At 58.6% G+C, this 24,619-nt stretch overlaps 1 protein-coding gene across 5 annotated transcripts; it reads right to left on the bottom strand.

Annotated features, from left to right (window-relative positions):
* Positions 1-345: 345 nt before the first annotated feature.
* On the bottom strand, positions 346-19,204 carry ATP13A2 (ATPase cation transporting 13A2). Of its 5 annotated transcripts, none has more exons than XM_087446728.1 (30): positions 19,057-19,203; positions 13,136-13,230; positions 12,840-13,022; positions 12,477-12,535; positions 12,192-12,306; positions 11,853-11,932; positions 11,161-11,337; positions 10,563-10,640; positions 10,292-10,361; positions 9,274-9,408; positions 9,119-9,185; positions 8,911-9,042; positions 8,169-8,324; positions 7,556-7,666; positions 7,425-7,471; positions 7,149-7,337; positions 5,759-5,965; positions 5,159-5,254; positions 4,915-5,074; positions 4,681-4,801; positions 4,416-4,540; positions 3,555-3,715; positions 3,321-3,437; positions 3,120-3,199; positions 2,665-2,817; positions 2,481-2,577; positions 1,361-1,584; positions 1,126-1,277; positions 849-1,018; positions 346-757 (listed from the first exon to the last, which is right to left on the bottom strand). In XM_087446728.1, the coding sequence occupies exons 1-30, from the start codon at positions 19,064-19,066 to the stop codon at positions 623-625; spliced, it is 3,702 nt and encodes a 1,233-aa protein (XP_087302854.1). In that variant the 5' UTR covers positions 19,067-19,203; the 3' UTR covers positions 346-622. The 5 variants fall into 5 exon arrangements, with proteins under 5 accessions (XP_087302854.1, XP_087302855.1, XP_087302856.1 ...); XM_087446729.1 differs by having other exon boundaries at positions 9,274-9,381; XM_087446730.1 differs by lacking the exon at positions 8,169-8,324 and having other exon boundaries at positions 19,057-19,204.
* Between the last annotated feature and the right edge of the window lie 5,415 nt (positions 19,205-24,619).

Here is a 24,619-nt window from a genome sequence, read left to right as displayed (position 1 = left end):
GAGGGCAGGGAGGTTACGAGTGTGGACACTGGAGTCAAAGTGATCTGGCCCCACCTGTGACCACTCGTGCAATCTCTAACCCTCAGTTTCCTTATCTGTAAAATGGGGACAGGTCTCTACAGTTGTGGGGGTTAAACGACAACGCATATAAAATGCTTAACAGAGTCCCAGGCACGTCGCAACTCAGAAATAGTATTACTGTCAGACAAGGAAACGGAGGCCCAGAGAGGGGACTTTTGCAAGGTGATCTGAAAAGTCGGGGGGTGCTGGGAGCAGACACATGCCAGGGGCTGCCAGCTGGGCACCCAGGTCAGTGGGCCCTGGTAGGAGACAGGCACAGTCGAGCCAGGAAAATATTATGACTTTATTTGCTACACTGACCGCAGGCTGAGTGGGGTGGGTGGCTGCCGTCTCTACGCGGGATGGTCTGGGGAGGGGGACAATAGTTAGCATTTCCCCAGGTGAGGGCAGGGAAGGCTGGGCCCAGCAGATGTGGAACAGGAGTGTGACAACCGCCAACACAGGGCTGCGGGAGTGACGGCGGTGGTGTCTCTGGAGACGGTCCCAGTCGTGGCTCAGAGGCAGGGAGATCCAGTGTCCGGTGTGCCGGGCAGGGCCTGCATTACCTCCCGGGCCCCGGGGGCGGCGGCCATGGCTGCTCGGCCAGCTCCCGCTCTAGCTGCTTGAAACGCTTCTTGGAGGCCCGTTTGGGCCGGAGCCGCTGCAGGCAGGCCGGGAGGCACTGGTCCAGCACGCACTGCAGAGGACAGGGAGGGCGCAGAGGGGCAGCTGTGGCTGAGTCCCACCCCCGGCGCCCCCCTCCAACCCCAACCTGGGGCAGGCCCCACCTCCAGCATGAAGGCCCCCACGAAGTTGAAGGCGACCAGGCCCAGCAGTAGCAGCTTGAAGCAGGTGTCGGGGATGTTCCTCAGCGCCAGCGGCCCCTGCAGGAGGCCGGGGACCAGGAGGAGGCCCACCAGGACAGAGCTCAGGAGCGCCAGGGCCACCAGGAAGGGCACTGGGGGTGGAGGAGTCTCTCAGGCCAGGGAGCCCCAGAACACTCCCATACCAGCCCCCCACAGACTCCTCCCCCTCCACCCACACCAGCCCCACACGTGGCAGCACCGTTGGTGTAGAGCGGCCGGCGGAAGGGCGCCCCCTTGGACACGGCTGCGGCCAGGATGAGGTACTGGAAGCTGGACAGAGAGAAGACCACTGTGTTCTCATAGTTGGGCAGGTTGTCTGGTGCGGGCACTGTCCTGTTCAGCGGCACAAACCTGGGGGTACAGGGATTGGGGGTCAGGGAACGAGTATGAGAGGACGGGGTGGGGTGGGATTTGGGGGTGGGCTCCCTACTCACCAGGGCTGGGCCACCATCAGGAAGTAGCCCCCCAGCTGCACACCAGCCACCAGGACCACCTGCAGCAGCAGGCTGCTCAGCACAGGCACGCTGAGCAGCGCCCCCGGCGGCCGCGCCTGCCCCAGCACCAGCGCCGGCCCTGTGCGGCTCATGAGCACCGCCACGGTGGTGGTGATGACCAGGTCGATGGCCAGGAACTGCAGGTCACCCAGGTTGGTGTTGATCTGCCGGCAGGGGAGGGCGGGCAGAGGGGAAACTGAGACTTGGCCCCAGCCCAGCCCCAGCCCCAGCGTAGCCCCTAGTCTGATAGGGGAGGTACCAGTCCTGTCTGTGAGGGGTCTGATGGGGAAAGTATCCTTGCCCTCCAATCTGATGGGGGGCAGCACCCTCCTGCCCTTGGGGAGCCCCCAGTCTGATGGAAGAGACACTGCACTGCCTTCAGGGAGCCCCTCTCCCAGTCTGAGCTGGCCTTGGGAGGCCACAATCTGCTGGAACAGGTTCCTCTACCCGCAGGGCACCCACAGCCTGAGGGGGAGGCGTAGGCTCTGCCTTCTGGAGCCCCTAGGTTACTGGGGGCACACAGTTCCCGCCCTTGGGAAACTCCTAGATTTACAGGGACAAGAGCTGCATGGCCCCGCTGCGTCACTTGCTTTCAGTGGGGTGAGAAGCGCATGCTCAGAGCAGGCAGGGAGACGCCCTCTGAGTAGGGTGTGGGAGCCCCAGCCAAGGTCCGGGCCGGGCGAGTGGGGAAATGGGTGGGTCCGGGGGAGGGAGGCAGGGGCCTGGGCTCTGTCCCGCTCCTGCTCCACCTCCTTCACCCCTGCCTGGGCTCTGCCTCAGTCTCCCCTGCAGACGGGGAGCTCCTGGAGGACAGTGGCTCCCGTTTCTGAGGACTACTGTGCACCAGGCTCTGTGCTCAGCATTTTCATCATCTCATTCAAGCCTCGCCTCCCGCAGCTCAGGAGTCGCCCAAGCCACACAGCCAGAAAGGGGCAGAGCAGGATTTGAGGCCACGCCATCTATTCCAGAACCTACAGGCTCCTAACCACTCTGCTGAGTGTCCCTGCCCTGGGCCTGCTCTCGGACAGGGCTCTGTGCAGGGGGCTCTGCCGACACTCACCGTGTAGAGGATCAAGACGGAGATGAACTGCGTCAGGCTGTACAGGGCCATGTACTTGAAGACGCTGAAGGACGTGTCAAGGGAGCAGCGACCCTCCCTGGGTAGCGGGGTAGGGGCATTAGGGGCCCAGGCTGGCTGACGGGCCCTGCCGAGCCCCCACCTGCCAGCCCCCTGCCCGTCTCACCTGATGACCATGGGCACACACTCAATGCTGGCCACGCTCGAGGTGAAGGATGAGACCACAGAGGCCTCGGCCTGGGAGAGCGAGATGCCCACGTCGGCCGCCTTCAGGGCCCCGCAGTCATTGGCGCCATCCCCACACATGCCCACGCAGTACCTGACAGAGAGGCACGGGCAGGCGGGGCCCAGGTTCACGCACTGGCTCTGGGCCTGTGAGGTGCCTCCCCATCTGTGAAATGACCCTGCCCACCTCACCGGGCAGAACCCGGGGATGGCTGGCTCCCTGCTGCCCGCTGGGTGCCTGGTACACGTGGCGGGTGAGTAAATTGGTGCAATGACTACTTCTAGGAGCCTGCTGGGGTTCTCTTTGAAGGTGATGGCTCTCTAATGCCTGAGGTGGGAGGCAGGGACTTGGGGACCAGCTTGCCCCCCACAGGCCCCTCACCCACACGCACTCACTGAAGCTTCTGCAGCTCGCACACCAGTTCTGTCTTCTGCTCAGGGGCCATGCGGGCAAAGACGGTGCCCTGGACCAGGACCTGGGAGCACAGGGAGACGGGAGGAGCTGAAGCAGCCAGGGGGTGGCGGTGGGAGAGCCAAGAGGAGACAGCAGAGCAGGGGGGCGTGGGGCAATGGCGGGGGGCTTGGGGACAGCCCTACCTTGGGCAGCAGGTTGGGGAAATGCTTCATGAGGACACCAAAGGTGGACCCGCTGAGGGCCAGGTGGCTGGGCCGGGGGTCTGGCTCCACGGTGTAGCTGGCGGCCTGGTCAGGATCCTGGCGGCCCGGGAAGCTCAGCTCAGCTCCCCCTGCCCACCCCGGAAAGCTGGGGTCGGGGACACAGGGGTGGGGTCACCGGTGGGGTGTGTGGCTGGAACTCTGGGTCAGCCTCACCTTAGCCCCGTTCTCGGCTGCGGGGGACTCCACTGGCAGGAGCTCAAGGGAGGCAGGCTGGCCTCGCTCAGGGGGGGTGGCGTGGACGATGACCAGACGCTCCTGGGGGCCCACCATGTGGCAGCCCCGGGCCACAGTGACCGCTGTCTGCAGGTTGTCCCCTGGGGGGTGTGGGGCAAGGTCAGGGTCCAGCTGCTATCCGAGGGGGCCGTCCTCGCCCTGACACTTACAGATGGGAAAACTGAGGCCGGACAGAATCCGTCTGCCCTGATCGGCTGAGTGAGCTCAGGCAGATTATCAATGTCTCTGAACCTCGGCTTCCTCGTCTACAAAACTAGGCACTGAAGGTCTTAGGAGAAACTGGGGCCTGGGTTCGAGTTCCACATGAACTACTCAGTGCTCTGGGACTTTGCTGGAAAGCATGTGGGGGGGCAGGGAGGACAAGAAGGACACAGACCTACTGACCTCCGTGTCACCCTGGCTAGAATCTTTCTTTTCTTGCTCCATGAAATTGTTACAACTTTTGAGGGTGACATAATTTCCCCCATTTCTCAAAGGTGGAAACTGGAACTTGGAGAGGTCACCCAGCAGGTGAGTAGCCGGGCTGCAACCCAGGCTGCCCGACACACCCCTGGCTCTCTGTAAGTCACTCTACTCCCGAGCCTCACCTTCCTCATCTGTCAAATGGGGCGACAGGTACCACTTAGGAGGGATATCATGAGGATCCGTGAATGTCTGAAAAGGACTTGGCCTGAAGCAGGGGCCCAAAGAGATGCCCCAGGAAGGGACACTGGGCACCCTTCTCTCTGCCCAGGGTGGTGTGCCCAGATTCTGCCCTCCTAATCCAGGCTCTGCGGGTACCTGTCACCATGACGGTGCGGATGCGGGTCCTCCGCAGAGCCTGGATAACTGGTGCTGTCTGTGGCTTTAGCAGGTTCCTCAGGACCAGCAGCCCCAGGAGGCTCAGATCCTGCTCCACGGTGTCCCTGGAGGGTGCGCAGAATGGGGTCAGAGGTCACGAAGTGGCCAGGGCATCTTCTCTGGGCTCTGCCTGCATGAGGGCCGCCCTCTGTCCACACCTGGGCCTGAGGCTCCGTCCCCGGGGCAGGGCAGGGGGTGGGCCCACCTCGTCAGTTGCTGAGCTGCTCCCAGGCTGGGCGCGATGGCCAGCGGCTTGCTGGCGAGGGCCACGACGCGGTAGCCGGCGGCTGTGTACCTCTGCAGCATCTGGGCGAAGTCGGTGGGCACTGTCAGGGAGAAGCACGTGTCGCTGGGATAAGGTGGGGGCAGGGACAGAGGCTGGGTGCCCACCCCAGTCTGTGCCAGTGCCAAGCAGCAGACTCTGGGGCCTGCCCCTCACCTGTCTCGGGGTTGCAGAGGCCTGCCACCAGCTCCGGGGAGCCTTTGACGTAGGCCTCGGGCTGAGCAGCCCCCGGCCACGCCACTACCACGTTCATGCGCTGCAGGGCTGACGAGAAGGGGAAGCGGCCGAGGATGCTGACTGGCACCAGGGGCTCCTCCTGCAAGGTCGAGGGGGTGCTGAGGGGCTGGCCTGTGAAGCCCACCCCTCCCACCCCACACCCCCAGGCACACCCTCAGCTCACTGTGCCCTGCAGCTGGGGCTCCCGAAGCGGGGGTCTCATCACCGCCAAGACCTGGGTCCCAAACGCCGAGTCTGCAGCTGGGCCCTCCTCCAGGACCTGGGAGGCAGGCAGAGAAGGTTAGCATCCGAGGGGCTGGGTGCTGGCTTGGCCTGGGGCAGCCAATCCTTAGCCCATGGAGAGAGGCAGCGGGAGAAACTCAAGTGAGACTCATGGAAGACTTCCCTCCTGGGGGACTGGATCGAACAGAAGTCCAGAACGTGGGCTTTGGAGTCGGGTGGACCCACGTTCCAACTCTGGCTTTGCCACTTAGAAGCTGCTGATGAACTTGGGCGAGTTATCCCCAATCTCCCGCAGCCTCAGTTTCCTCCCTGTGAAGCAGGTTTTAAGCTTCCTTCCTGGGCTACGGGGAGAATATGGGACAAGGGACATGCAGCAGAGTGCTGGCACACAGTAGGTGCTTAGCATGTGGCCTTGGCCATTATTATGACTGATGGTGGGCATGACAGAGACCACCCTGGACATCCAAGGATGAAGATCAGGTGGGCTTAGTTAGGGCCCTGCTGCCCAGAAGCAGGGGGCTGGCCTGCTCGGCCTCCTCACCCAGCCAGTAGATTCCACCATCTTGAGGTCCATGGGGTCGCCCACTGGGGTGTCCTGGAGCCAGCTGAGGGCGTGGCAGGTGGCCAGCGCTCGCAGCAGGGGCCCCATGGGCAGGCGGCGGGGGTCTGGGACCAGGGGCAGGAACGCCTGCCCCTTCAGGGGCACCACCCCCATCACATCCAAGCCGTCTTCCGTGAGGGTGCCCGTCTGCGGGGGGAAGGGGGCGGGCCAGTGAGGAGCCCTGGATGCGCCGTGCCCTGCTGAGCTGGGCGCCCACAACCCAGGCCAGGCAGGTCGCCTGGGAACCCCAGGAGCTAGAGCTGCAGCAAGAAGAGGTCCTCTCTCGCCTCCGGACCCTTGCACGTGCGGGTCCGTCTGCCGGGGTCGCCCTCCCCAACCCCCACTGTTCCTCTGTCTGGCACCATTTCCTCCAGGAAGTCTTCTTCCTCAACCCTACAGCTGAGTCAGGTGGCCCTTGCTTTGGGCTCCCACCCACGGCCGCTTTGCTTCCCCTCCATTTGTTCACTCCAGCACCAGGAAGACGGCCAGGCCACGAACAGGGCTCAGTGTAATTACTGAATGAACAAGTGAACGAGTGAATGAAGGCCTGCGTCTCCTACACTGTATCCCCACTGCTCCATTACACGTCTGGCCCCTTCGCTAGCCTGGAGCTCTGTGAATCTGACCACGTCCCACCCTTTCAGTTTAAAAACTCTCCGTGGCCCCCCTGCCCTCAGAGTAACGTCCACACTCCTCAGCAGAGCCCGCCAGCCTCTGCCCGATCAGGGCCTGGCCTGGCTCGTCTTGCCCCCGCTCCCCACTGCTCCCCAGGCCCCAGGCACACGGTCTGTTCCTCCAAGGAGCCACGAGCCACACTGCTTGTTCCCCTCCACCCCGCCAGCCCTGCCTACGTCTTGGGTGTGTGGCCCGCCCCACACTGAGGTCACCAAGGGACCTGCTCAGAGAAGCCTTTCAAGACTGTCCTCTAAGGGAGGACCCCCACGTACCACCCATCACATACTCCACTTGCTTCCTTCCTAAAACCCATCACCACCTGCGGCTCTCTGTGCTCCCCGGTTCACTCATTCTGGTGGCGGGGACATCTCTGTGTGGGTCACTGCTGTGTTGAGAGCAGCACTGGGTGCACAGAAGGCCCTCAGTGGTTCTCAAACAAATGAATCAATGATTTCAGACACTTCCTCTCCCAGACCATGAGCTTGACATGGGTGGGAACGGGGGGCGGGTTCCTCTGAGTGTTTCCACCCCAGGACAGGACGTGGCGCCCAGCAGGGCCTCGGTCAACGTTGCTGAATGAAGAATGCAGGTGTGGAGGCACAGCCACGGTGCCCGTGCCCCCCACCCCGCGCCAGCCCCACCCTGCGGCTCCCACCTTGTCGAAACACACGAGCCGGAGCTTGCCGCCCAGGTTGATGCGCAGCGGGTGGATGCAGAAGATGCCCTGGCTCCGCAGCCGGCTCTGGGCGTAGAGCGTGCACACGGTCATGGCGGCCGGCAACGCGGGCGGCACCACCACTGTCACCAGGTCCAGAGCCCGGATCACAATCTCATGCAGAGGCACCTGGGAGGAGGCACCGTGAATGCCAAGGCCAGGCTGGCTGTGCCCTGGGCCCCCACTAGTAGCCCCCTCCTGGCCCCCAAGGCTTACCTGGTTGCGGTGGAGGACAAAGATGCTGTAGATGGTGCCGAGGAGAGCTGGGGAGACAGCAAGGGACTCAGCGGGATTTGGGATGGGGCCTCGGGGGCCACTGGCCAAGTGGGGTGCGGGGGGACACTCACCCAGGACAGAGAGGGCAGCCACAAACTTCAAGCTGTGTTTGTAGAACTTGAAGTTGATGGGCCGGGGATGTAGGATGGAGCTCACCAGGCCCCCCTTAGCCGTGCAGAACCCTGGGAGGAGACGGGGAAACTGAGGCAGCGGAAGCTGAGAGTCAGAATGGTCACTCCAACCCCTACCCCACCCCACCTGCATCTCTGGGGTTGTAAGACGTCACGCTCCCGGGGTTAGCAATTGCCCAGTGTGGGGTCACGCATCATGGCCTCTAGGCCTCGCCCAGCCCTCGTAGGATATAAAAACTGAGTTAGTGGATAGCATCTACAATTGGGGGTTTCACTTAAAATCCAGATATGTGGCTTTTGCTGAAAAAGTCACATCTGGTGACACTGGGTCCCATTCCCACATGGCAAGAACCTGCTGGAATTGTGCAGCGCTGCTCCCTTCCTAAGGGGTGGGCTCTTTCCTGCTCGCCACGTCCCTGCCCACTCCAGCCAACCCCAAGCTGGGGGGGACTTGCCCACAGTCCCACGGCAGGGCAGCCAGAAATGGGTACTGCCCTGCCCCGTGTCACCTCTCCTCCAGGTGCTGGGCCCAGCGTCCCTCCCTGACTCCCACCTGTCCGCGTCACCACTGCCAGGACCTGAGGTCCTCCAACAGCCCGGGCCTGCAAGACGAGGGTCCCACAGAAGAGCGTGTGCCGCCGGTGGGTCTCTGGGCAGTAGGGCACCGGCCCCTCCGGCAGGGCCGTCTTCAGCACTGGAACGCTCTCCCCTGGGAGGGATGCGGTGTGAGGCCCACGAGGGCCTCCAGGCCACTGCCTCCCACCAACAGAACCAAGAGTTATGCCCAAAACTGTTTCACAAGGTCTCATGTAATTCTCGTAACATGTGTGAAGGGCTCACTAACCCCATTTTACAGAGAGGGACACTGAGGCTCAGAGAGAGCAAAAGACATGAAGACACAGTGCAACAAGCCTGGAGGGACCTGTGTTAGCCAGTTACCAGGAACCATCTCTCGAGGGAGCCAGGGTGTGTGCGCACGCATGCACATAGTGGGGGGCTTGGGGGCAGACTTTCTCCTTCTGCTGGAATTATCTTATAACAAGCTGTATTACTTTTATAATTCAAACCAATGAAGGTATTGACAGGAAGGGCGTGACCTCCGTACAGCCCCGAGCAGGCCACCTGGCAGAGGAGCGATCCCTTCCCGAGGGTCTGAGGACTGGAGGATCAGCATGTGCTGAAGCCAGGATTGTTACCTGAGCGAGAGGGAAAGAAAACCCACACTGAAAGTTCTGGTGCGAGGCAGAGGGCTGGGTGGTGGGAGGGAAGCACGGAGGCGGCGGGCGGGGGCTGACCTGTCAGAGAGCTCTCGTTGACCATGCACTCCCCAGCCACCAGGGCGGCGTCGCAGGGCACCAGCCCACCCTCCCGGGGCAGCACCAGGCAGTCTCCGGGCACCAGCTCGCTGGAGTCCACCCATTCCTCCTCTGCGGGCAAGCGGGAGCCTCAGCAGGGCCCGGGCCCCCCGCCCCCTCCCCCAGCCCCGCCCTTCCCGGCTCTCACCTCCCCCGGGCCGGCACACGCACACCCGCACGGACAGCTTGACCATGTCCCTCAGAGTCTGGCTTTGCTGTGGGCAGGGGGACAAGCGGGGAGTGGGTGGGTGGAGGCCCCCTGGGGGACCCGCCTAACCGCCCCGTCCAGCTCACACCACCCACCTTTCTGGTCTTGTAGAGCGACAGGCAGATGGAGACGGTGGAGATGAGGAGGATGCACAGGGCATACCAGTAGTAGTGGTCGGCCAGCCACAGCCCGATGCTGAAGGCCTGGAACCCATAGTAGGGGTTCAGTGCCTGGGGAGGGGTGGGGAGGCAGCGTCAGGGCCCACGTCCTGGGGGCAACCCAGCCACAGGCCGGGCCTCCTGTGCCCATGGGAGCAGAGGGCCTGGCAGCTGCCAAAGGACTAAAGCCAGGCCTCTCTCCTGGTCATCCCATCCAGATGTCCCTCAAGCCCCCAGGCTCTTGGCTCTAAAGAGGACACAGATGTTCACATCAGGCCCCTGCTAAGCACTTCATCTAAGTGTCATACAATGGTGATGGCAATTCCACAAGGTGGATGCTACCATCAGCTCCATTTTACAGATGAGGAAACTGAGGTGCAGAAGGGTTAAGTCATTTGCCTAAAACCACGTAGCTCCCAAGTGCCTGACGGGTTTACATCAGGCCAGACTCCAAGGCGTCTCCCTTCATGGGCGTCTGCCCCCGCTCAGACGGCAGGGGTGTTGACAGTGCACTCTAGATGTGTCTGGGTCACTTGCTTCCCTTTGTCCCTGTGTGACCTTAGCCATGCCACATCCCGCCTCTGAAGCTTGGGTTCCTCATTTTTGAACAGTGTCCCCACTCCTAGTCCCTGCTCACGGGGCTGCTGGGAGAATGAAAGTGGGTAATGCACAGAAAGGCCCCAGCCTCTGGAGCTTGGCTCTAGGCACATGGTAGGAGCCCAGGCTGCGTGGGTTTGCCTCTCGGCCTCCAATCCCCAGCCTCAGCCTGGACCAGAACCTCCTACTCCTCACCCTGAGCTGACTGGGGCTGGGTCTGAGACAATTCCCCACTATGGAGAAGGGGACAGCTGGTCTAGTCTGCCACTGTAAAGTGGCCCAGAGAGGGCAAGCCCCTGGCCAAAGTCACACAGCCCGCCTAGGCCAGAGCTGGGGCAAGGCCCAGGGACAGCTCTACCTCATCCACCAGCAACTGGGGATAGGACTTGACCGGTACACTGATCACGTTGGGACCGTAGATGGTCTTCCTGTAAGAGGAGAAGTGACAGGGCCATCAGATGGAGGGGCTGTGGCAGCTGGACCCTCCGGGGTGAGAGAGCTCCCCATTTTACAGCTGGGGAAACACAGGCCTAGAGAAGGCAGGTGACTGAAAGAAGGCCACCCCCCGGGGGGGGACAAGAGAGGGGTCCCCAGCTCTCAGGGCATCTCTGGCCCAGGGCAGCACACACCTCACGGTCTGGTCGTGGAGGCCGAGGCCGGAGCGGGAGCCGTGGATGTCGTCACAGGTGCGGCCATGGTCCAGCAGGCTGGGGAGGGCGAGGGTGCTTGTGTGGGTGACGAGGCCTGAGCTCTGCCTCCCCCACCCCTTCCGACCACCTCTGCTACTGAGCTCCCAGGAGAAAGCAGGACCCTCACTAACTCTGGGCTTAACTTTCTCCTTCTGTTCCTCTGACTGGACTCCAAACCATCTCACAGAACCATGAGAGGGGATGATAACATTTCATAGTGACAATAGCAGCAACTATCTAGTGACAACACCGTTGTTTACAATGGTGATGCCTTAGGGAAGTCACTTAACCTCTCTGCCCCAGTTTTCTCATCTGCAGAATGGGGATGTGACAGCCCCTGCCTCATAGGGCTCGGTGGACTGAATGAGACAAGCCCAGCAAAGCCAATGGACAGAGCCCGGCACTTACTGAGCCACAGACACATCAGCGAGTTTTTGCTCTTCTTCTTACGTAGCCGAGGCTGTGGGTGCCATCCCCACCTCCCCTGGGCACTCACCTCTGCATGATGCAGAGGCTGCCTGCCAACACCTGTCTTTACCTGAGGGCTTCTCCTGGCTGTGTGAGCGCCTCTGCCTGCGAGCCGGGAAGGCCAGAAGCGAGGAAGAGTTCGTGTCCCCGGGAGCAGCCGGCAACCAATAATGGCAGGGAGGTGATGGATAGGTACCCCGGCTTCCTCACTCTATGGGTGAGGGCACCCCAAGGTGCATGCTCTGCACTGGCTCAAAGAGATCCCCAAAGGGACTGAGCTCCAGGGGCCCTGACAGCCCCCCACTGGCTGCTGTCTGCTCCCTGCCTCACTTTCCCAGTGTTTCCTGGGATCACCTTCCACACAAACTGCACTCGAGTCCCTGTCCCGGGGTCTGCTTCTTGGGGCTCAAACTAAGATGTGTCGTGAGCTCACATTTATCAAGCATTTAGCAGGCGGCAGAGCAGGGACAAGACCCCAGACAGGTGGGCCAAGTCCACAGCCTATGGTCTGAATCACAGCGGTGTTACCGCCTCGGCCAGAGGCTGTGCCAAGCCTGACAGGAAGCGTATGCACTGCACCCTCAAAGTAACCCTAGAGGCGGGGATCTCTTCACGCCCTGTTCACAGACAGAGACCCCGAGGCCTGGAGAGGCTCAGCGACCTGCCCACGGTTGCAGGGGGCCGAGGCCCAGGCTGAGAGGGGAGCCCAGGCCGGGCCACCTCCTCTGCGCCCCCCGGCACCACACCAGCCCCGCCCCCTACCTGACTTGGCAGAAGACCTGCTGGGTCTCGATCCAGACGTAGCGCCGGCCCTGGAAGAGGTAATAGCGCAGCATCCGCCGCTAGGGGAGAGGAGAGGCGGGGCTGAGGCAGCCCCAGCAGCGGGCGTGGGGGCTGGGGGCGGGGAGAAGAGTCGCAGGGCAGAGGCGGGAGAGGCTTGGAGGTGTAAAGGAGGTCACCCAGCATCTCGGACAGATGTTTGGGACAACAGAACCAGAGGTGCCTGGAGAACACGCCCCCCCCCGCCCCCCACTGCACAGGGTGTGAAACTGAGGCCCAGAGAGGGGCAAGGACTTGCCCAGAACCCAGCCGTCCACTCACTGCCTCTTCGTTCCCATGGAGCTGGGCGGTGTCCTTCCATGCACCCTCTGGGACTGCCCCCACAGCCACCTGGCTCCTGCCGTCCTCCGCTCGGGCCTGTGGGGGCAGCTCCAGGCTGGGGGGGGCGTGGGGGTTACTGCCGAGCTCCGGGAGCTGCCCCAGCACCGACCCCTGCCCGCAGAGCCACCTTCCCTCCCTGGGCTGGGAGGCACCAGGATCAGAGCCTTTGTGGGAGGGGCCTGGGGGAGCAGGGGCTTCTGGGAAGCGGCTACGGGGCTGCCTCACCTGCCCTCGCTGATGGCCTCAGTCTGCACCTGGACCGTGTAGAGCTGCCACGAACTATCCTGGAACACGGAGGTGTGGGCTCAGTCCTGGAAGAGCCCCCTCCGCCCCGAGGCCCCTCCCCACAGCCAGGTGGCCCCGCTGGAGGAGGCAGGGATCAAGGATATAAGCGACTGCCCTCAGGAACCACCCAAGCTGCCCCTTCCGCCCACTGCTCAGAGGGGAAAGCTGAGGTCCCGAGAGGAGAACCACCTGCATAAGGGCAGAGGCCGGGCCGGGCTGAGGGCCCAGGCATCCTCCGCCCCGAACCCTGACCCAGCCCACGCCTCTCCGGCTCCAGGCTGCCCTCGCTGGCCCCACTCTCACCTCTTTGTCTCTTATTTCGATGACGAGTGTTTCGGCGCGGGCCAGGTTGCAGGGCTGGAGCCGCAGCCGCACCCCCCACACCGGCTTCCAGCGGAACAGCAGCAGCGGGAGCCCGGCCATCATCCAGACCACGACGTGATAGCCGATGACCCTCCATGGACTGCCACAGTAGCCGCTGAGCCTCTGCGGACGCAGGCGAGCCAGGCGAGGTGGGCGCGGGGCGGGGCAGGAGGCCAAGCGTCTGGGCCCCCGGGGCTTAGTCCCACCCCGAGCGTCCCCTTCCCCTCCCCACCTACCACGGATGAAACTGAGGAGCTGAGGGGATCTATAGATGTCTCTATCGTCAGGGTCCCATAACCGGCCGGCGTGGTGCCCACGAGAGGGCTGCTGTCTGGGGACACAAGAAGAAAGAAAGGTCATTTGCGGGGCTCCTCTTCTTTAATCGCAATAAGCATCGTCATTTTATAAGCTGGTCTGATAAATCCAATAACTCAAGTCCTCATGGGTCTGTGACCCGGCTGTCCTGTTGGTTCTCACTCACACGGCCTTGTTTCCTTGTGCATCTGGTGATTTCTGACTGGGTGTGGGCCGAGAATCGGGGGACGGGCCTGGTGAGCACCCTAAGCTTCTAGAGCACCCGCACATCCAGCTATCAGCTTCCTGTGTCCCACTTTTCCATCCGGGCCCCCCTGAGGGCAGGGATCTCCGCTGCTTACCCTGGTTCAGCCCCCGCGCCCAGCACAGGCCTGGCTGGACTGATAGAGTGTCAGGCCTGCCCTGAGGGCAGGCAGGAAAGGGGCAGCTCCCCTCCAAAGGTGAAATGGCGGGGAACACAGCCACTGGGGGAGGGCCGGAGGCGAGGGGTGAGCTGAGCACACCCCCAGGCCTGAGGAGAGAAGCTAGTGTCAGGGCCCAGCTGAACAGTTCACAGCCTTCCTTATTTAACCCTCTGTGAGGAAGGGCCTGTTATCACCCACATTTTACAGATAGGTAAACTGAGGCTCAGGGACTAGCACCAGGTGGCTCCATTGCAGAAACTCTTCATTCTCTTGCCTCCCCTACGACAGAGCTGTGGTCCTAGCAGGGCAGGCAGATAGTGGGTGTTCTGGGGCCCTGGAGGGTTGGGGCTCACTGCTCCAGGTCCTGGACCTCTTGGAGCAGCTGTTAAACATGAAGATGCCCGGGCCCCTCCCCAGACCTGCTGGAGCCGTGGTGGCAGGGCTGGGCATCTGCATGTTTCACAAGAGCCTCTGGAAAACTCCACTAAGGGGGATGGGAAAGCCGGGCATGTGGGAGCAGGCTGTTGATGTTCTGGGCTCCCTCCCCTCCTGCTCCCCAACCAAAACCCTGCAGAGGCCTGATCTAAGTTTCCACCCAACAAGCCCAGGGTGTCCCAGGCAGCTGCCACTGTCACAACATCCCCAGCCCCTCGGCTGCTCCATCCCCAAACACGTGGGCTTCTAGAGCGCCCCCAAGCCCAACAACAACCAGAATAGTCAATATTTCCCGAGGGCCCACTGTGTGCGGCTCTGCCCCGGCCCTTTTGTATGGCTAACACAGTAACTCTGCCACGTAAGCACAATTCTTATCCCCTTTTTGTAGAACAAAATGAGGCTCAGAGAGGTTAAGTAACTTGCCCAAGATCACAGAGCAAGTACAGGGTCATGTCAGGATGCAGGGCGAGGCAGGCTGACTCCAGGGTAGATTTTAATCCCTCTGCTATACCACCTGGGAGCACCCGAGGACTGGGGGCCCCGTGTCCCCATCAGACCAGAGTCTGTTCTCTCGTATCCCAGCCCCCATATCTCCTCCCGTAATGATGGTGATAATTACTATGGTAATGACCACAATAGGGGCAGCCCATGTCCATTAAGCACTTCCCAGGTGAGAGCCGCTGGAAGCCCCTACACGAGTTAGCTCGTTTAACCCTCTAGCAACACGAGGAGGGGACTCTTATGAGGGAACTGAGGACCAGAGGCACAAAGACTCCCCAGCAAATGGTGGGGCCAGGACGCTGGAGCCCAGACCCTGTGCTTTTGGGACCATGTGGGCACTTTCAGAGAAGAGGGCCCGTGCCCTGCACCTCCTGAGGCCTCTCTCGGCCTGGTGACTCAAAAACCAAATCAACCCAAGCCCCACCCACAGCCAATCCCGCCTGGCCACGCAGTTGACTCAGAAAACAAACCGAAGAGCCACCAGCTCCAGGACAAGCCCCAGGCAGAGTTTCAAGGCCGGAGGGGCAGCAGGCCAGGCCGGCCTTCTTCCCTGGGGCTCAGGAGACCCCAGCTCGGGTCCCTGGGGGTGGACAAGAAACAGCTGAGGCCCCTCTGCATTCCCGTGTAGCCTGGGGGGGACTCGCTCTGGCTCCTGGCCTAGGGGGCAGAGGAGCAGGCGTTCAGGACAACTGACACAGTCTGGCAACACTGGCTTCTCAGGAGCTGGGCCACCTACAGGCCACAGCCCTGTTCTTGTCCCTCTTCAAAAGGCCGCAGTCCCAGTTGCTACTGGAGTCCCAGCTGTCTTTTGTGCCAGAGCCCCTCACCCACCCCGGAGACCCACTCCCTGAGTCAGGCAGGGTGGCTAGTTTCTCCCACCTTGGGGCTGGTTCTCGGGATGATTCAGAGGTGTAAGGGGAAAGAGCGCCTCAGATTACGGGGCTGACACAGGCCAGGCACCGTTCAGGGGCTCTACATCCGTTAATGCACTGATTCCTCAACACAACCCTATGAAGCGGTACTACTTTTATCCCTATTTTACAGACTAGGAAACTGAGGCCCAGAGCAGTGAAGGAAGTTGCCCAAAGGCCATAGAGCCAGCAAGTGGTGGGATCTGGACCCAGGCAGTCTGGTTCCAGGGTCCACACTCGTAACGGCGGCCCCACCACCATCATCACCGTCATCTTCGTCTCCATCAGTAATTCTGCCCCTGGCTCTCTTACAAGCAAGCTGTGTTTTGTAAGGCAAGTGCCTTAGCCTCTCTTGGCTTCCATTTCCCATCTCTAGGATCATAACCCCGAAGCAGCTGGCACACGGGGTGTTTGAATTTCCTGAAGCATGGGCGGGGGCCAGCTTTGCAGCCAAGGAGGTGTGGCTCTGCTCTGACCCATTTCTCAGGCTCCCCTCTCCTTTCCCATTGCCCTGTCTGAAAACCCACAGCTGTGTCACTGCTCCCTGTGTGCACTCAACAGCTTCTCCCTGTGCCTTAAAACCCTTAGGCCAACAGCTGGGCTGGGGATGGGAAAGAAGCCCACAGCATGCTGGGCCGACCCCCAGCAGCTCACTTTGCTGGTGCATTTCATCCTGCAATTTATCCATTTTACAAATGAGAAAACTGAGCTGCAAAGAGGTTGTTTGGGGGCCAGCCTGGTGGCGTGGTGGTTAAGTTTGCACTCTCCACTTCGGTGGCCCAGGGTTCGCCGGTTTGGATCCTGGGCGCGGACCTACTCACCGATCATCAAGCCATGCTGAGGCGGCGTCCTACATAGAAGAACTAGAAGGACCTACAACTAGGATATACAACTGTGTACTGGGGCTTTGGAGAGACAAAAAAAAAGAGGAAGATTGGCAGCAGATGTTAGGTCAGGGCTAATCCTCCTCAAAAAAAAGAGGTGTTTGCTGACCGACTTGTCTCTCCAAGTCCTCTCTGCCCACCTCACCTACATCCACTGACACCCATCACGACATCAGGCTTGCGTGGTGTCATCGCCCATCCTGCTCACAGTGCCTGGCACGTGGCTGGGGCTCAGGAACCTTTTATTGAATGAATGAATGAATGAATGAATGCACATCTCGCTGACATAAGAGAGTGTGGAAGTGACAGTGCTAGGAGTCATGGTGTCCATCTCCTGCCTCTGGGTTGGTCAGCTGGGAGGTGCAGAGGTGCGAGCCTCTTCTTGCAGGGCCCTGCCAGAGAGCATCTTGTGCCACCCTCGCTTGCTCGCTTCCCCCAGGGTCTAAACACTGTTCCCTCTAGGAAGTTCTTCCTTGCACCTTTCCCACACCTGTCATTTCACAGGGACGCTCTCCCAGTCAACCTTGGGAAGAAGGAAGGGAGAGGAGCTGGAGGAGGAAGTCACAGCTGCAAAAAAGTCTAGTCTCCTGGCAGGTCAAGCCCAGGGCCCTCTCTCCCACAGGACACCTGTCAAAACATTCCAATGTGGGGCCGGCCCTGTGGCTTAGTGGTTAAGTGCATGCGCTCCGCTACTGGCCGCCCGGGTTCGGATCCCAGGCGTGCACTGATGCACCGCTTCTCTGGCCATGCTGAGGCTGCGTCCCACATACAGCAACTAGAAGGATGTGCAACTATGACATACGACTATCTACTAGGGCTTTGGGGGGAAAAAAAAAAGGAGGAGGATTGGCAATAGATGTTAGCTCAGAGCCGGTCTTCCTCAGCAAAAAGAGGAGGATTGGCATGGATGTTAGCTCAGGGCTGATCTTCCTCACACACACACACACAAAACATTCCGATATGTTTGTTTATCTATAGTCACATCTCAGCCTCCCCAGGGATGGCACAGGAAGGACAGGGTGGTGTCTCTTCTCTTTCGGTACCACCAGCTCAGGCCAGCCCAGCGCAGGCACACGCAGGCTGTGTTGGGGGAGAGTAAGTTCACGACGATTGTATTCCTCTTCTGAATAGAAGCGACTGATCTTCACATAGAACCCTCTGAGGTAGGGACTACTGTTATCCCCATTTTACAGTTGGGGAAACTGAGGAACAAAGCTCTGAAGTGCCTTGCCCAGGGTCATACAGCTTGAAAGAGGAGAAGCTGGAAACGAGTGGTCTGGATGAACACATTCCTCTTAGTTTATCCTCACAGCCACCCCATGAAATGTATGCATCAGGATCCCCATTTAAAATGAGGCGCAACGGGCTGGCCCCGTGGCTTAGCGATTAAGTGCGCGCGCTCGGCTGCTGGCGGCCCGGGTTCGGATCCCGGGCGCGCATCGACGCGCCGCTTCTCTGGCCATGCTGAGGCCGCGTCCCACATACAGCAACTAGAGGGATGTGCAGCTATGACATACAACTATCTACTGGGGCTTTGGGGGGAAAAAATAAATAAATAAAATCTTTAAAAAAATAAATAAAATGAGGCGCAAACAGGTTAACACGTCCAAAGTCACAAGGCTGTGAGTGGCCCAGACTAGAGCCGAACCCAGCCTGACTCCACGGCCCTGCAGAGCAGAGGGGCTGGAGTCAAAGGCATCTGGGAACCTCTTGTTTCCTGCGGAAGCCCCCGGCTTCCTGCTGGTGACCTGGCAGCAGCCCAAAGCAGCAATGCTGCCTCCTCCTTCTCGGTGGTTCCCTGTGGCCAGGGGCTCCTCCCCTCTGCCAGGCCAGCGGGTGAGGGAAAATCTGCCAGTAGCACCCCGATCTCTGAATCCAGAGTCTGGGGCCATCTTTCCTCAGCCTTTCCCCTCCCTCACCCTGGGTGCACTCCAGACTTTGGAGGGTGGGGAGTGAGGGGGCAGCTGGGGAAGGAGAGACCTGAACTGAGGGGTCTGCAGCTGAGACAGGATGCTCAAGCCTTGGTGGGCCCTTTGCTGAGGTCTGGGGTCTGAGTGACCAGCACGGAGATGAGATCCTTCTGGAGAGGAGAGGTCTATTCGCCCCACTGGCATAGGCAGGATTTAGATTAGACTCTAGGAAGGATGGGACGCCCAGCCTGGGGTGGGTAACCTAGAGGGCGTGGTCCTTGGACCTGGGTGCTGACAGGCTTCCTCTGGGGACCTGAGGCACGGGATTGGGACTGGCGTTTTGTGCCCCAGAACACTCTGACCCAGGGACTCAGGAGCCCTGGCTTCTCCAACCCCATTCATTCATTCAGCCAAGAGGATACTGCCCAGAGGCCGCGGATGCAGTGGCCTGCGCGTCTCTTCCCCGACCTGGACATCCGTCACTGCGCAAGGGAGTCCAGCGGGAGCGGGTCATCTCCCCCGCGCCCCGCCACCGCGGGCCCCCAGTTACCCCCTTGCACAAGCGCCGGGTGCTTCCTCTCCCAGGGCTGTAGGAAGGCGCGGTGGGGATGCCTTTGCGCGGCGCCATCCCCGGGCTCCGGGCCTCTCTGGGAAGGGCCAGGGGCCGACTGCCCGTGACGGGGGAGGGGACGGGCGCGAGAATCCCCCCGAGGGCCGCTGCTCTGGCCTGCGGCCCCGCGGTGGGGGTGTCGTCCCCCGGCAGGTGCGACGACGGGCAGCCCGGGGCGCGCACTCACCTGCGCTCATGCCGGCTCCTCGCGCTCATCGCCGGCCGCGGCGCTGCGGCCCGTGGCCGGGGCCCGGGCGTCGCGATGCCCCGCGGCGGGGGCGCGAGGCGGGAGACGCGGGCTCGGGGCGGGAGGCCGGGGGCGCGGCGGGCCGGCCGGGGGCACCTGCAGGACCCAACAGCTGGCGCGCCTGGGAAGGTGCCGCAGTCGGGCTCTGCGCGCCGCCAAGCCCCGCCCAGCCCACTGCGGCCCCACGTCCGCCCGCCGCGCTCGCGGGCTGCCGGGACTTGTAGTCCGAGCCGCCTCCGCCGCACGCGCAGGGGCGGGGCGCTCGGAGACCGCGCAGCCGTCAGACGGACACACGCGCACTCACACAGAGGGGACGCTCAGGGAATCCAACAGGACAGCCCTCAGACATGGACGCACAGACACCCACGCAGAGACAGTAACGCTCAGACACACAAACACAAGTACACAGCACCCCTGCCACTCCACAGATACACATACAAAGGTGTGACACTTAGAGATACAGAGACCAGACTCCTAACACACAGACACAACACAGATTCACATACACACACAGATTCACACACAGGGGTGCCACTTAAAGACAACACGCACACGCACAGTGGTGTGACACTCAGAAACATAGATATAACAACCCCCCACCACGCGCTCCACGCATGAAGTCAGCCCCAGTGGCATACCATGGTGGTTAAGGACTATGCATGCTGGTTCGAGCTGGCCTCCATCTCTTCCAGGCTATGAGACCTTGGGCGAGTCACTTAACCTCTCTGGTCCTCATTTCCTAACCTATAGGATGGCGATGATGTTAGCTTCACAGAGTTGTTTCAAGGCTCATGTGACAAAAAGCATGTAAAAGCACTTGGGACAGTGCCTGGCCCCGCTGGATAAATGCCCAAGAAGGAAGACACCCCTGCCCAGAGACTCACATGGTCAGATATGCCCCACAGATTTATGTGTGGACACAGGGAGACTCTGCAGTGATGCACAGGAGGCCTCTAAAATGCCAGAGAAATAGTGGTGGCATAACCCAGACCCCAGAAGCCTCACAGCAGGCTGCAGACACAGCTGCACAGGTGGGATGCACGGAGACCCCTGAAAGGCATCCGAGACCTCATACTTGTATGCAGCACGTATCACACTGCCCAGTAGTGACAGGCACAGATACGGTGTCCCCGGCCCCTGGGATTGGTGGCCTCTGGACTAAGGACTTCCAAAGGTCGAGGGTGGATCTGAGACCCCAGGCTCTGGGGCAAACCATGAAAGGATCATGTTAGGGCCAAGAATAGGACTGGGTCCGATCCATCGTCATTTATCCAGTATGAATTTATGGAGTGCCGGGCGCTGTAACACTGCTTGGCATTGAAGAGGCTCTATCCTCTGAGCCATCCAGGAAGGAGCCGCACCTGCCCCTCAGCCCATAGCCTAAACAGGGCAGGAGGCCAGAGGGAGCTTCCTTCCAAACCACAGAGGATGTGGGAGCCCCTGCCATCTGCCTGGGGTTACCTTTGGGGAAGTGGACCTTGCTGTGTGGTCATCTGGGTGGTCTTTGGGCTGGGCCGCAGTCACCTGTGGGCCAGGACAGATCGAAGAGCTTCCCTTCCCAGGCTGCCACTCCCTTGCGGGCCCACAGGAAGGACATAAAATGCCTGGCAAAAGGCTTGAGAAGTCACTAGTTTGGACTGGTTTATTCTAGAGTATTGCTTCACTTCTCAATTTCTCTAGTTTCACTAGATTTTTGCAACAAAAGGGGATTTTCTCAACTAGTGACAAACCCTATGACAAGATTATGGCTGGTAGACACATAAAGTCAAGTTTCAGCAATTTGGCTCGTAGTTTCCTGGGCAAGGAGGAGAAGGAGAATGTGAGTGATGGGGACCAGTCGAGGGCACTCCCTCCCTGCACTGAGCAGTCAGCGTGACGTCTGCTCACGCATCTCGACGTGACGAGATGAGAAATGAGCATTACTGGCCTCGCACAGAAAGATCATCCTCTGAACAGGAGGTCTCTAACTGTGGCCAGTCATGTCAGAAATATGCCAAAGTGTCAAGTCCAGAGAGCTGGGAATTAATCACCTTTGTAGTCCCCCCAGCATCCTTTTCACACAGTAGGTATTGGAAACAAATCAGTTAAATTGAGTTTATGCAGCATTTGCCTTACTGCAGACTAGATGCTTTTCACATTTATTTTTTATTTATTTGAAAATTAAATGTTTTTATTTATTAAAAAATTTTCAGCTTTATTGAGGTATGATTGACAAATAAAATTGTAAGAGACAAAGTATATGATTTGACAATTTGACATACTATATATTGTGAAGGGATTCCACCCATCGAGTTAACACATCCATCGCCTTACATATTTACTTTTTTGTGTGTGAGAACTCACATTCTTTTTTTTTTTTTAATTTTATTTATTTTATTTTTTTCCCCCAAAGCCCCAGTAGATAGTTGTATGTCATAGCTGCACATCCTTCTAGATGCTGTATGTGGGACGCAGCCTGAGCATGGCCGGACAAGCGGTGCGTCGGTGCGCGCCCGGATCTCACCCCGGGCTGCCAGCATCGGAGTGTGCGCACTTAACCGCTAAGCCACGGGGCCGGCCCACATTTATTCTTCTTTAGACTTCAACCACCATTCTGAGAGGTGAATGCTGTTAATTCCCATTTTACAGATAGGAAAACAGAGGCACAGAGGTTCAACAACTTGCCCAAAGACCAAGTAAGAAGAGATGGCTGGCTTCAGTCCTAGAGAAACTCGGAGTGTTCCACAGTATTATTTTTGTGAATGAAGGCACATCGTCTGGACACAATCAGGGCATAGAAATATCGTAATGGGCAAAATCCTGTCTTTCCCTGGTCAGGTCTGCAGTTTTATTAGAAAAGTCTTTGTTGGGCTGGCTCCGTGGCTTAGTGGTTAAGTGCGTGCGCTCCACTGCTGGCGGCCCGGGGTTCGGATCCCGGGTGCGCACAGATGCATCGCTTCTCTGGCCACGCTGAGGCTGTGTCCCACATACAGCAACTAGAAGGTTGTGCACCTATGACATACAACTATCTACTGGGGCTTTGGGGGGAAAAAATAAATAAATAAAATCTTTAAGAAAAGTCTTTGTGGGCCGGCCCCGTGGCTTAGTGGTTAAGTGCGTGCGCTCTGCTGCCGGCGGCCCGGGTTCGGATCCCGGGTGCGCACCGAGGCACCACTCCTCCAGCCATGCTGAGGCCGCGTCCCACATACAGCAACTAGAAGGATGTGCAGCTATGACAGACAACTATGTACTGGGGCTTTGGGGAAAAATAAATAAATAAAATCTTTAAAAAAAAAAAAAGAAAAGTCTTTGTGACTGTTGAAACCGAACATTTGCCTGCAATCCAATGAAAGATGAAATCAGTGGTAAGTTAAACTATCCGTTGATAACATTCCAATTTAGCTCGAGCTAAATGGACTGAGAGTGACCGACGGTTGCAAACTTGCCGTCTGATGAAGCTGATCTGAAGTGGCGCCTCCCCAGCTCACCCTGCCTCTTGTCAGTAGCTGGGGTGGCAGAACTCATCTTTACAAGCCATTAAGTTATTCATGAGAAAAACCCATCTTTCCTACAGACGTAGAGATTAGAAGCAAAGTCAAATTACCCACGAGTCCAGGGAACGTGCCCTTCCCTGGGCTGACAGAAATCCGTTAGGTGTGAACGGACAGGGAAGGCAGCTTCCGCCTTCCTGCCCTCCCAGCGGGTGGTATGGGGTCTGCCTGGGTCTTTTTCAGTTCTCACTTCCAAATTTTAAGCTGTAACACTTGAGGACTGTGTCCTGCGTGGTCTTACTGAGGTGGTCGAGTTCTGAGCTGCTATACTTAAGGGCAAAGACCCTGTTTTCTAAATTCCTAATAATTCAATGTTTGTTCCCTTTTTCTTGGTGACCTTGGCTCCTAGGTGGCAGGGAACAAGTCTTGTTCATGTTTACCCCCAGCACCTCACCTCTCACTATGCCGGAGACCAGTGTTTTTGAATCGTCCCTTTTTAAAGCCAGAAATGCTCATTCAAGTTCCTCCTCGGTGAGTCAGACATTTCTCCTGGCCGCCTGCCTTAAGATGTAAGAAGCCTTTGTTTCCTGGATGATCTCACTGCCACAACTTAAAAAGCAGCCTTGGAGTATTCCTAAGAGTGAAAATGGGTCCATCCAGATGTGAATTGCAGGGGAAATGGTAAAATAAGTTACGGTGCATCTACACCACAGAGCACTTAACCAGTGGTTAAAAAGGTTAAGGTAGAAAATAAATTTTACACACACATACACATCTTTATTAGCACCAGAGTCCCTTATAGATTGTGGGGTAAAAATAGAAAACTATTATTCACGATAGCTAAAATGTGGAAGCAACCCAACTGTCCATCAATGAATGAATGGATAAGCAAAATGTGGTATATGCACACAGTGGAATATTATTCAGCCTTAAAAAAGGAATTGACACATGCTACAACATGGATGAGCCTTGAGAACTTTATGCTAAGTGAAAATAAGTGTCACGAAAAGACAAATACTGTATGATTCCACGTATGTGAGGTAGAATAGTCCAAGTCACAGAACCAGAAAGTAGAATGGTGGTTGCCAGGGGCTGTGGGAGGGAGGAACAAGGACTTAGTGGTGAACGTGGACAGAGTTTCAGTTTTGCAAGATGTAGGGTTCTGGAGATGGATGGTGGTGATGGGTGCACAACGTGAATGTACTTAATACCATTGAACTGTACATTTAAAAATGGCTGAGGGCCAGCCCTGTGGCTTAGCGGTTAAGTGTGCGCACTCTGCTACTGGCGGTCCGGGTTCGGATCCCGGGCGCGCACCGACGCACCACTTCTCTGGCCATGCTGAGGCCGCGTCCCACATACAGCAACTAGAAGGATGTGCAACTATGACGTACAACTATCTACTGCGGCTTTGGGGAAAATAAGGGGGAGGACTGGCAATAGATGTTAGCTCAGAGCTGGTCTTCCTCAGCGAAAAAGGAGGATTAGCATGGATGTTAGCTCAGGGCTGATCTTCCTCAAAAAAAAAAAAAAGGCTGATATGGTAAATTTTATGTATTTTATCACAATAAAAAAATGGAAAAATAGGGGCCGGCTCAGCAGTGTAGTGGTTAAGTTCGCGCCTCTTCTTTGCAGCCTGGGGTCTCAGGTTCGGATCCCAGGAGAGCGCACCAATGCACCGCTTGTCAAGCCATGCTGTGGCGGCATCCCACATAAAGTAGAGGAAGATGGGCACGGATGTTAGCCCAGGGCCAGTCTTCCTCAGCAAAAAGAGGAGGATTGGCATTGGATGTCAGCTCAGGGCTGATCTTACACACACACACACACACACACACACACACACACACACACGGAAAAATAGAAAACTAATAACAATTATATGATATTCTATTTTTTTTCTTTGAGGAAGATTGGCCCTGAGCTAACATCTGTTGCCAATCATCCTCTTTTACTTTTTTTTTTTTTGTGAGGAAGATCAGCCCTGAGCTAACATCCATGCTAATTCTTCTCTTTTTGCTGAGGAAGACCGGCTC

Source organism: Ceratotherium simum, chromosome 22, assembly GCF_057802395.1.
Source record: "Ceratotherium simum simum isolate JZ-2026a chromosome 22, ASM5780239v1, whole genome shotgun sequence".
NCBI classification, from domain to species: domain Eukaryota; kingdom Metazoa; phylum Chordata; class Mammalia; order Perissodactyla; family Rhinocerotidae; genus Ceratotherium; species Ceratotherium simum.
Note: the sequence above shows the minus strand (reverse complement) of the source record. Positions and strands in the feature narration are given on the sequence as shown.

What these genes read in the sequence shown, in the direction of transcription:
- ATP13A2 (XM_087446728.1), bottom strand. An exon ending in CAGGTCTTCTGCCAAGTCAG is followed by an intron (nt 11,338 to 11,852) that starts GTAGGGGGCGGG and finishes TCTTTGAGCCAG; the next exon opens with TGCAGAGCATGCACCTTGGG. An exon ending in CTCCACGACCAGACCGTGAG is followed by an intron (nt 10,362 to 10,562) that starts GTGTGTGCTGCC and finishes CTCCTCTTACAG; the next exon opens with GAAGACCATCTACGGTCCCA.